This window comes from Ictidomys tridecemlineatus, chromosome 2 (assembly GCF_052094955.1).
Source record: "Ictidomys tridecemlineatus isolate mIctTri1 chromosome 2, mIctTri1.hap1, whole genome shotgun sequence".
NCBI lineage: Eukaryota > Metazoa > Chordata > Mammalia > Rodentia > Sciuridae > Ictidomys > Ictidomys tridecemlineatus.
Genome location: NC_135478.1, coordinates 226380321 through 226392650, shown reverse-complemented (window position 1 = coordinate 226392650; position 12330 = coordinate 226380321). Strand labels below are relative to the sequence as shown.

Below are 12330 nucleotides of genomic sequence, written 5' to 3'. Positions count from 1 at the left end.
AACAGGCGCAGAGACGAATCCTGGGCTGAGGTGACAGCTGGACGCTTTCCCGGCCACCCCGGCCCGTCTCACTGGCACCTCACACCCAGAGGGCCTGGCGGGCGGTGTCAGATGATGTGTTGAGTCAACAGAGCCTCGGGAGAGTCCCGCGGCACCGGCTCCGGCCAGCACCCTGGAAGGGAATGCCCGAGACTGGCTGCCGGCCACCCCCAGGCCTACCGGGAAGAGGGAACCGCAGGGGAGAGCTGGGCAGGACACTCAGACTCGGCCCTGGCCTCCTGCTGCTGCTGCATGGGGGGTGGTACTCCCACATGGAGGTCTGGGAGCTGCGGTGCACGCTCCACCCTGCCCACGCCAGAGAGCCACCAGGGAGGAAGAGCCGCCCAGAGCGCTCTGGTCTTCCATGTTCCTTTCACCTGTACTGAGACCAGAGCCTGAGGCTGGGCTGATCCAAGGAGTCCCTCCAGGTGAAACTTGGTGGCCCAGAAAGGAGTCCAAAGTGGGGGCCCCTAGGGCACAGCTGGTGGGGTTGCCCTCAACCAGCGGCTCCCACAGTCTGAGGGTGGGGAGAGCTACCACCACAGGTTCTGCCCAGATCACACAGCCAAATAGCAGAGAGAAGGGGTACAATTTCGACGTTAAAGAGCATGGCCTGGACACCTCATGGTGGAAGGTCCCCGATACGCATGGCCTGGGTTTGTCATTGTGCCAATTTCCACCTGGTCTTCAGCCATGATTCCCCGCAGTGTGGTCCCTTGGAGATGTCGGGGGTTCAGACTGCAGAGCTGGTGCAGCGAGAGCCAGTCCTCCCAGCGGGCAAAGGAGCTGGGACACGTTGTGAGACCCCTGGGAACCCAAAAACCTGGTGCCGGGAATTGGAACCGCCTTGAAGTCACGACAGAAAGAGTGGGCGAGGAACTGAGAACCGGGCGGGCGTGGTGCGTTAGGAATTTCATCAGATTGTCAGAGAACCTGGGACCCCAAACAGTTAAAGAACCACTTCCCTCCCAGGATCTGGACTAATGAACGTGTGGTTCACACCAGGAATTCCAAGAGGGTCTGCGAGGGAGCCCTGGCCCTGAGCGCCCTGGTCAGCACAGGAACACTCTTGGGGCCTGATGGTCAGTTGACAGCAGAGTTAGCTCCAAGGTTGCCGTGCGTTCTGGCTTTGCTGGGACGTCTGCCTGAGTGACCCAGTGTTATAAACAAGAGCCTCCGAGACATGGAGGTGAGAAGGTGTGTAGAAATCCTGTCTTGACCTAAGGACAGTCTGATCAAGGCAGGCACCTGTGGGGATTCCTGCCCAGAAAAATTCTGGCCCCATCCCGTGGCCATTCCACAAAGCCTTTCCTGCCCATGGGGCACCTTAGCCTTAGTGTCAGCCAGGGAGCAGGAAGTCCACAGTGCTGACCTCAGGGTCACTTCCCTGACCTGGCAAGGAAACTGAGAGTTGCCTCAGCTTCTCGTCTTCTCCTCACCCCTCCCGAACCCAACGTGCCCACCTCAAGTCCTTCCCACCACCCTGCACACACACCCTGGGCAGACCCTGGTTGTGGCTCTGAGAGGAGCCCAGGTGTGGAGGAGAGCTGGACACTGGAAAGGCTGCCCAGGGCAGCCCCCCAGACTCCACCTGCAGGGGCACATAGCACAGCCCCTATGCACCTCTGACCCCAGGCCCCACCTGCACAGACAATGTGTGCACCGCCCTGTGAACTGTACACGTGGACACTCCACAGTGTGCAAATTCTCAGAATCAGAATGGAGCCACTTGTGTCAAGCCCTGACGACAAGAATAACACAGCCGGGGGATCATGAGGAAGGGACTTCAGTCATGTGTGCATGGTAGCAAGAGTGATCACAAAAGAGTCTGCCAGGACCAGACCTTGCACACAGGGACCACAACCTCACTTGGAAATGCTCCTGCAAGGATGTCTGCCCAGCCCCTGCAGGTATGCGCTTGGAAGGACACCACCTTGTCATTTACCTGTGGCCAGGACAAATGGTGGAAAATAGCTCGTGCCATCCTCCTCACTTCGCCCTTGGAAACTGTGCCCAGTCTGTAGTTGAGCATGGCCCCCGCATCCCCATCGCAATGCCCCGCTGCTCCCAAGCAGCCAGTTGCATTGACCTTTGGAGAAGGTCACTGTTTGCTGTTTGTTGTTTCGGCTGGTGATGGCTGCAAAGTCGGCGCCTGAAGCTCTCAAGGCACAGAGCACGAGGACTGCTCTGGGGTCATGCCCCTGCTTCTGGACCTGGTGTGAACTGAGACTAACACTGTGCTCTTGGTGCCTGTTTCCTCCATGATAGAAGGAGATGATGACCCTGTTGTCCCCTAGTTCTCTGCCGACTGTCTCTATGATTCTCTCCGTGGGACATTCATCTAAAGCACCAAATGATGCTTGTCACATTTGTGATCCCACAAATAATACTAATAACCAGGGAAGACTGATGTACTAACATTTCCCCTTCACTAACAAATTCTCACAAATTGTTTTCAAAAAACATTTGTGTTAGTCAGCTTTCAATTGCTGTGACAAAATACCTGAGATAGGTCAATTTAAAGGAGGAAAGATTTATTTTGGCTCATGGTTTCAGAGGTTTTAGTCTCTGGACACTTGGCTCCATCACTTTGGGCCTGTGGAAAGGCAGAACATCATAGCAGGAAGCACATGGTAAAGCAAAGCTCCCCCCCCCACTTATGGTTGTGGCTGGGAAGCAGGGAGAGAAGAAGAGGATGGGGTCCTAATATCCCCTTGAAGGGCTTGACTTCCTCTACTAGGCCTTACATCCTAAAGGCTCCACCACCTCCCAAGCCCTCTGCATGGGAAAACTGCAGCCCATGAGCCTCTGGTGGACACTAAGTTCTGACCCACACCACCATTTCATAAGGGAAGTGGTTTGTCCCAGAATCTCTCTACAAAGCTGCTGATGGGAGTTTCCTCTCTTCCCTTCCTCTGAGGGTTGCCTTTTGTCTTCAACTTCCAAATGCTCTGAGCTATTCCCTCTCACTCCAGTGAAGTATCTAAGGTGACATTGGGTCCATGAAGTGCAACTCTGAACTCCAGGGGAGCTCAAGGAGGGTACAATTCTTCCAATGGCCAGGGTGGAGCCCGTGGGCGGGAACCACACTGTTGGGACTGACCACGAATAACCCTGCAAGATTCCCGTCTCCTTCCCCCGCTCCATTTCTGTTTATTTCATTTGGCCAGTTTGCCCATGCAAAATATTAATACACTAGCTCCAACTATGAACTAACTGGGTCCAGAACCGTACTGGCTGTACAATGCCCCAGAGAACCATTTCCCCCTGAGTTCCTCTTAGGAAAATAAGAACTTCAAGAAATATCCCAAAGTCGGATCGTACCACTCCAAGGGTGCCTGGTTTTGGAAGCTAAGGAGGGTTGGGCCTATTTAGTATTTAGTTGGAAAAAAAAATACTTAAAGAAGTTTGGGTTTTTTTAATACAAGAAAAATTTCACCCTCTGTACTACTATAATGCTTCAACTCCAAGATGACTCAGATATTTTCCAACATATTTTGAATAGTTTCAGTTATAAAAAGTTGTAAAACACTCTCAGTGCCTATAACCAAACTTGCAGCCCCAAACCTTATTCCAAATGACTAGAGGAATTGTGAGCTGAAGGAGGGCAGTGCCCGAGCCCCTGGGTAATCCAGGTGCCAGTGCAGATCCTGAGATGAGAGTCCACATACACCACCTGAGAAGGGGGCCTGCTGGGGAGCTTGGGTAGGGAAGATGACAGAGCATGAGGAAATTGTCTTGTAGGAAACAGGCGATTCCGCAGCCTTCGGAGCAGGGCCTCAAAGCCAGCTGGGAAGGTGCAGGGGAGCTCGGGAGAGCTGGTCGGCAGCTGCATGAATGGAGGTACCCAAGGTTGAGGCAGGACTCAGGGAACCTCTGCTGGGATTGTCTCAAACTGCAGGGAGGGCGATCTCCATCTGAGACCAAACAGGGAGCTTGGGTGAGAAAGAGCACTGTGGCCCGAGGAGCACAGAGCCACGGAGGCTGAGAGCTAGCAACTGCTTCAGAAGTTTCTTAGCTGCAAAATGCAGAAGCTGGATGAAATGGATGGTTCCATCAGAACCAACTGGAGAACCTCAGCAGACTCAGGTTCCCAGGCTCAGCCCCACCCGGTCCGAATCTTCAGGCCTAGAACGTGGATTCTCAAAGCTCCATTGATTGCTGTGCCCAGCCAGGCCTGGGAACTCTGAACTGAGTGTGTCTCGACCATGCCTGTGGCTCAGATATTCTCTGCTCGGCATGTTGGGTTGAACTCTGTGGGGATGGAGAGTGAGGACTTCCTAGACCAAAGTTTTTGAGCAAAACCTTCCCTTGGGGAATGGAAGCAGAAAAGATTTTCAAAGTTCAAGGGAAAAATATAGGGACTCTTCAGGGATCTTCCACCCAGAGCCTCAGAGCAGATTGTCATGGCCTGGGATAAACCCAGACCACACACGTACCCGATGTGGGTCAGCCAAGCCCTCCCCAAGAACAAATGGCTGCTTAGGTTCACTCCTGGTGAAGTCCCAGGCCACCGAGACCCAAGAAGCCTAGTTCTCCCCAAGTCAAGCTTCAGTCGGACATGACTGGTTCCTTAAAAAAAACCAAGAAGGCCTAGAAACTTCCCAAAGCTCAGACCTCAAGGTCAAGCCTGACATTCACCTGGTTTTTGACCCAAGTGTCCTGACGACACAGGACTAAGACCACCTGTGACTTTCCAAGCTCCCTGTCTGTGCCAGACGGCAGCACAGAGAGGAAAGCACCAAGGGACCCCCTCAGAGCTCCCCCTCAGCTTGTTCCCTTCGTGGGACCTCTGTCTTGAATAGCCTGCCCTGTTGAACCTGTGGACACTCCAGGTCAAGCACTGGCTGGGCAATTCAGTGTGCTGGGCAGAGAGTGGTGACCTCTATTCCCTTGGAATTCACAGACAAGGCACAGCAGCTGCTCAGGTGGCCTCAGCACCTGCAGCCTGTGCCACATCATTGTGCCCTGGGGCCCTTGAGACTTGCGTCTGGACAGAACCTGGCTCCCACCCAAACCCCTCCCTCCAAGTGTGCCTGACCCCACTCTCCACCCCAGCTGGTGGGGCTGAGGAGGCACTTTGTGACCTAGAATAATCTGCTGATCAGCCCTGGAGCACCCCCAGTCCTGCAACCTCTGCCCTGGGGGGGGTACCCTAACATCTGACAGGAAGTGAGCAGAGTGTGGTTCCTCAGGGATCCTGCAGGAAATAGCGCAGCCACCATCACGGAGCCCATGGGCACACTCAAGGGCCCAATATCACAGAAGTCACTAACAGGACTTTGGAGAGGGTGGAACACCATTATTATAAATTATTATTATAAACACCGTTATTTTAGTTTGTTATTAAAATGCACTGGGGGCCAGGAATGGTGGCACATGCCTACAATCCCAGCAGCTCCAGAGGCTGAGGCAGGAGGATCGCAGGTTCAAAGCCAACCTCAGCAACTTAGCAAGACCCTGTCTCAAAATAAAAAAGGGCTGGGGATGTAGCTCCGTGGTTAAGCACCCCTGGGTTCAATCCCCAGTACCAAAAAGAAAAAGAAACTAAAACTGAGAACATTTAAAAATATAAATGAATTTAACAATAATAATAATAAGCTTGTTACTCATTAAAACAAATAACATATTTTTTAAGAGTGTTAAAAAGGTCACAGAGACAAAATGTTTGCCCTCCACAGTGGGCCTGGCTCCTTCCCCAGTGTGCACTCTGTGGCTCGGTGGCGTGGCAGGTAGAGTGGCCATGGTCTCCTGGGATGTAGCCCACTGAAGCAGGTGACAGAGAAGTGGTCTTGAACAGTGTCCCAAGGACTCAAATTATGAGCTGAAGAGAAAGAATTAAGTGAAGTCCCCGTAGGAGGATGTCCTGCATCAGAAGAGGTAGCCTTCCCTGGACTACGGAGCGCGTGGACTGATTGACCTGAGTGTTGATGTGATGTCATACCCAGGCCAAGGCTGTTGAGTGAGCTGATGTGCGGCCCATGGTACTGGCCTTCAGGAGCTGCAGCTTTCCAAATTGCTGAAACCACCAGTGATGGAAAGCCAGTTAATGACCTTGACTTGCCCTTGACTGCCCAGCCCCATACGCCACTTGTCAAAAGAAACTAACTTTATTTTTAGAACTACAAACGCCAAACAAAACAGCTCCTCAGGAAAAACCCTCAGAGCCCAACTGCCACCACCGGCTTCCACAAGCCTCTCACCCCCACACCAGCCTCTCAACCTCCCACAATCCTCCTGCTCTTGAGGCCGATTGGCTGGGTTGCGTGGGCAGAGCCAAAGAAGTCCCCCAATGAGCAGCTCCGTGGAGGAGCCAATCAGCTAGATGTTGCTGGGGCCGCTGTGAGCCAATCATCAGCTGGCAGTCTGAAGGGCAGGGAAACAGCCCAATGAACATCCCCGCAGAGGAGCCAATCAGCTAGATGTTGCTGGGGCCACTGTGAGCCAATCATCAGCCGGCAGCTGGAAGTTTGCTGGCAGCTGGATCATCAGCCGGCAGCTGGATCATCAGCCGGCAGCTGGAAGTTTGCTGGGGCCCCTTTGGCTGTGGCTCTCAACACTTGACACCCCCCGCCCCAAAGAAGGACCTCCAAATTGCATCTTGGTTGACCCTGGCTTGGGTGGGCTGAATGAGCACTGGGCCCTGGACTGTCCAGAGACCTCCAACCTGCCAAAGAGGCTGGTTGCTATCTACCATCCATCACAGCGCCATAGCCCAGGGACCACAGGTCTGGAGTTGGCTGGAGATGAGTTCCACATTGAACTTCAGGGTGGCAATCTCCTGCCCTGAGTAAGGCCAGTGGCCAGAATTAGCTAAGAGGACTTGGGTTTCTGCCAACAGGGTCTTTCCCTATCAGATGGCATCTGCTGTTGCTGGATTGGGCACCTACAGGTATTGGGCACATACTCCACCACTTAGGGTTGTAGAGTCTTCTGCTTCTGACATTTGGACCTGAGATGCTGAGCTGGGGCTAACCCATCCAAGACCACACTGCTCGGGGGTGGAGCGTCAGGGGTCACACTGCTCGGGGGTGGAGCGTCAGGGGTCACACTGCTGGGGGTGGAGCGCCGGGGGTCACCCTGCTCGGGGTGGAGCTCCGGGGGTCACACTGCTTGGGGGTGGAGCGCCGGGGGTCACACCCAGGTTTGCTGGCTGCAGAGCTCAGTTCTTCCCCTTCCCTGGGCAGTCCTCATCCTGGGTCAGGAGTGCAGGCTGGAGGTTGTGTCCCTCCAGCTGGGACTCTGAAGGGACTTTTCATGCAGCTGTGGGCAGGATTTCAGGAGCCAACGGGAAGAGATGCCAAGGCTTAAGCCCAGGACAAGCAGCAGCAGGAGTCCACACCACCCAGGCCTGAGAGTCAAGGGAGAGAGCTGTTGCTGGAGGCCAGGCAGGTGGGTGCGGGTGGGAAGGGGTGAGCTTCACATACGCCCCTCCCATCTCCAGCCCAAAGCCATGCTGGAACTGCGCCCCGGGAGTCCTCGCTGCACCATCCACAGGCGGTCCCTAGGACACCAAGCTGGCAGAGATGGCAAAGAATGAAAGGGTGAGGGCCAGTGTGGTAGGAGCAGGGGATAGCCAGGTAGAAGGGCAGCAGGGAAGCCAAAGGCTGAAGGTGGACATGGAGCATTTGCTCCTGCGCAGACACAGTGAGTGGCTATTTGTGCTGCCACACCCACCTGGAGCCCAGCTTTACACACACCGCATGATGATTCTGTGTCTGGCAGTTAAAGTCCCTTCTGAACTGTGGCACAGCAAGGATTGCACTCTCTCTCTCTGGCTGTGGCACTTTTGTCTGTCACCTCTCATGGCACCATCCCCTCGATGGCTCCTGTCATTATCCTTTCCAACCGAGAGCACCAACCCTCTCATCTCTGTGATGAGTGGTTGGCAGTTTAAACCCCATATAAACAACCCCCACCCCGGGGCGAGCTGGAGTCTCTTCTCCTTGCCCCTGGGAACAACAGTCAGAAAAGCGCGGCTTGTCCTCCTTCCTTCTTGCTCTGGCCTGTGTGCGTGAGAAGCGTGAGAAGCCTGCCGCGGCTGCTGGCTCCAGCTCCTTCCATTCACACAGCAGAGGGGCCCGGCACACCCATGTGACCATCTGGTCTACCTGGCTCCTTTTTTTTCCCAAGGCAAGGGGTTGGTTTGCTCAGGGGCCTATGGCCAGTTAGTGGTCGAGCCAGGCTCCGAGCTTGGGGCTTCTGAAATCTGGGCCTCTGTTTCCCCCTGCAGGCCTCTCTGTCTCCAGGCTGGCTTCACTTCTGTCCAGTGGCACCTCTGTCCTCCCTTCTCCTCCCCCTTTTCTCCAGACGCAGCTCCTGCCAGCACCGCCAGCCAGGCCCTGTGAAGTCACCAGCTCATGGCTCCCTGGTGTCTGGAGCCACTTGCGTGGTGTTCTGTGCGGCTGCCAGGGGCAGTTTCTGTTCACTCACTGGGCCTATTCACAGGGCCTGGCGCAGCCGGGAGAATCAAAGCATTGTCCACCCCCAGGCTGACGGCAGCCCTGCACAAAGTCCTCAAGCAGCAGGGGGGGGGGCGTCTTCTTGGAAGAAACCGAGTGGGGGAACCTGCCTGTCCCAAGAGCCTTCTTAGGTTACCGTTGCTGCTGCCCAGTCCTGCTGGGGCCAGTGCTGGGTGGAGGCCAAGCTCCTCCGGGAGTCTCCGTGGGCCTCCCGGCCTCTGGGCTGTGGGAGGCCCACGGAGACACCTGGAGACCTCACACCCAGACGCAGCTCTCCCTCCTGCCCCGGTGTGGGTGCGCTTGCCATCAGTGCTATTGCATTGTGGTGCTGGGTCTGCTTTTAGTTTTGTTCTTGTCCCGTTTTCTCCAACGGCACAGAAGGGTGGGGCTTGGTCCAGTTCACCTCAGTGGGATCCATCTTCGGCACCTGCACCAAGCTTGGCCCTGGGCACCTGCTGAGCAGACACACAACACAGCTTGCCCAGGAGTTGAGTTGACAGTTCCCCGCACCATGAAGGAATGAGCTGGTCTAGTTAAAGGTTATGGGGAACTTGTAGCAGTATCACCCCACTTTCCCCTTTATTTATTAACCATGACACCAATATTTAAAACAGAAAAAAAGCTCAGGAATATGGTTCTCACCTGCCCCACAGTCCTTTCCTAGAACAACTTCCTCCTAGTGAAAAGATAGTGTCCACATGCGTCAACAGCCCCCACTTGATCGGTCTCTGCCTCCTGGCCAACATGTAGGAAGCCTGTCCTGCCCGCCGTGGCCACTGCTGCACTGGAAGCAGCAGGGTCCCAAGCCCACTCTCTCCCCTCGGTGCCCCTCCCTCCCATGGCACCTTTTACAGCCCTTTGGGGCTCCCAGGGCCTCCCCAGCTCTTCTTCTTCGTATTGGCTTGTGGAGCCACTTTCTGGAAGAGGGATTCGCCCAGCGGAGATGTGACTTTAAACCTTGGCATCCTTTCTCTTGGCAATATCCCAGTTTAATGGTGGTAAGGAGAGTTTGGGATTTGGAGTCAGGAGAGTGGAGTCCAGGGGTGGGCTCTGCTGCTTGCCTGCTAAGGACTGTGGGTAATTAATGGAGCTTCTCTGACCACCAGCGGCAAAGTCCCTTGAAGGCAGTAACTGGCTTGTAAATGGGATATCTTCTCACAGACAGACAGACAGCAGACAGAGCTGTAGAACGAGAGAGGGAGGGAGGGCGGACCCGCTCGTGGAACAGCAGTGAGCTCCCTGGGCGGGTGCAGAGCTGGGGGCTCCAGCAGGAGGCAGGCATGCTCTCAAATGTGGGCATCACAGGGGGTGCTGGTGCCCCCCAGCTGGGGCCTGGCCCAGGGAAAGCCAATGGGCAGCGCTCCCTTCTGTGGCCCTCCTGCCACACCAGGCTCCCCACCATGCACACTGAGCTGGAGCAGATCTCCCTCTCTTCTTCCCCCCTCGCACTCCCCCCACCCCACAGGGTGTGCAGAATGGGGGGAGGGGCAGAGTCTTCTCTGCCATCACTCCCTGCTGTGGCAGCTCAGGGGCCAGGATCTTCCTGTGTAGAGAAAGGGGCTGGCCCCAGGGACCTCTAAATCCTTGGCCCCTGTGGAAAGCACCCACGTCCATCCTCAGTGCAGAATGGAACTCCATGGGAGACCACTTCCCCAGCAAGGGTGAGACCCCGTGTTCCGTCCCCGGTACAAAAGGTGGGGGAACAGAACAGGGCTTGCTTCTCTAGACCATTGGGGAAAATCTTGTATTTTTCAAGAGTTAGAGACCTCCTGTGTTCCCGATATTTGGCATTGCTCCATCTTACATAGGGTTCCCTAGAAGGACACTCCTTTAATTAGGTCCCCTCCAAGCTCCCACTGGGAGATGTGTCCCCAACTCGGCATGGAGAAAGAGAGAAGACCCAAACCTTCCCCCACTACAGGGCCGTGGACTTGCCCAACCCCTTCCCTGCACCAGGACAAGGGGTGCTGTGGGGGCTGGCCCAAAGACAGGGGTGGGGCCTGCTGGGGAGGGGTCTTGCTGTGTCGGTTTGAGTGTGGAACCATCGTTTGCTGACAGAGCCCTCTAGGGGACAGGGAGATGGCAGCCGAGCGGGTGCACATGGGTCCAGGTCTGGGCAGAAGTTGGGACCATGGGAGCTGGTGTAGGACTCCGTGGTTGACCCATCCTTGTCAAGGCCACAGTTGCACAGGGGAGGCCCTTGGGCCATGCCTGTTGACATCTTTGGCTTGACTTCCATAATTTGAATTTTACTTTAACATTTTATGGGCTTAACTATAAAATATGAGAAATATCTGCAGAAACCCTACTTCTAGGTGAGGTCACATCCACAGGTACCAGGGATTAGGACTTCAGTGTATCTTTCTAGGATCACAGTTCAACCCAGAACTGTTATGTTGTTACATCAACTGGATGTGAGCAGTGGATGCCTCCTATAGACAGGCCCCAGGAGAGCTGGAGGCCTGCTGAAGGGGACACCGTTTTCTCCTGGCAGATTCCTGTCCCCAGGCTCCCTGCAATTCCTTATTGATCCCATTGCCTCCCCCCACCCTTCTCCTCCCTATTCCTGTCCCTCTAGATCTTTGCTTTTCAAGGCCCCTTTCCAGCCACGCTTCCTCCCCAAAGTCTTCTCGGGTTCACAGCGCACTGACGCCGTGCTGTGCCCTCTCAGAGGTGCACACATCTCATTGGCGCCTGCCTCCTGTGGTTCTTTGTGACTGTCATGTGACTCCTTGCTCTCTGTCATTGACCTTGCTCTCTACTGAACATTTTGTGAACTTCCCTAGGAGCTGCCTCAATCAATCGGCCACATCTCTCGGCTTGTGGTAGGGAAGCGAGGAGGGCGGGTATCTGAGTGGAAGGAGAGAGCTGGGGAAGCCTGCACCCCCTCCCCATGACAGCAGAACCACAGCCCCACAAGAGGGAGCCGCCCAAGCCCAGCATGGGTGGTGAGGGCGTTTCTAGACCCAGCGATTCCAAGAGACTAGCAAAGGGTTCGCCAATGCTCTTCTCTCGTGTCAGAACTCAATGATGCAGGTTTTGCCATCGGAGGGTCTTGGCACTTGGGAGCAGAAGTGCCTGCTCTGCCTCCTCCTGGGCCACACTCCTAATGGCCTCTGTCGTCTGCCCCCCACAGCCTCCAGCGTCTCCTCTTCTCCATCGACACCCACCCAAGTGACCAAGCAGCACACGTTTCCCCTCGAGTCCTACAAGCAAGAGCCAGAGCGCTTGGAAAACCGCATCTATGCCTCCTCTTCTCCCCCGGACACTGGCCAGCGGTTCTGCCTGGCCTTCCAGAGTCCCTCCAGGCACCCGCTGGCCTCGCCCACACACCACGCTCCCTCCAGAACCGTAAGTCTGGGCTCTTCTCCGGAGGGAGGGCTGGGGGGTCAAGAAGGACAGGCTGGTGGCTTTCCCCACGCTGGCCAGTCTGGTTCGCCAGCCAAGACTGAGAACGTGCAAGGCTGGCCTTTGTGACTTACTTTATCGTAAGTCACAGAACCAGTGAGGGTCCAGTAGGGACATGGAAACTCAAGAAAGGGTAAATCTGCTCCATTGGAAACGTGGCCAGGAAAAGTTTTCTGTTCCTCTCAGTTCTTAAAAATCACCCCTGAAAGCTTTATTTGAATTTACCTTGACTGAGATACTAAAATAAAGTGTCAGAGTCAAAGCAAATCAAAACCAAAGGTAGGGGGAGTGTATTCTAGAGCGATACAATTTAAAGTCTGACACCATCTGACCCGGGTTGCCCTCTTGGAAAGGGAACTTCTCAGCATGGAGTGGGTAAGGGCTGTCCTTGTGACCTTCAGAGGACTCGCTGAGAAGGAGG

At 55.1% G+C, this 12330-nt stretch overlaps 1 protein-coding gene across 7 annotated transcripts in view; it reads left to right on the top strand.

The window, feature by feature from the left end:
* Prkag2 (protein kinase AMP-activated non-catalytic subunit gamma 2) overlaps window positions 1-12330 on the top strand; it is a 258824-nt gene that overhangs the window by 156161 nt on the left and 90333 nt on the right. For all 7 annotated transcript variants that reach the window (XM_078040857.1, XM_078040859.1, XM_078040856.1 and 4 more), the window contains one exon: window positions 11638-11852. In XM_078040857.1, coding sequence (XP_077896983.1) covers window positions 11638-11852 — 215 coding nt within the window. The remainder of the gene's footprint in view (window positions 1-11637; window positions 11853-12330) is intronic.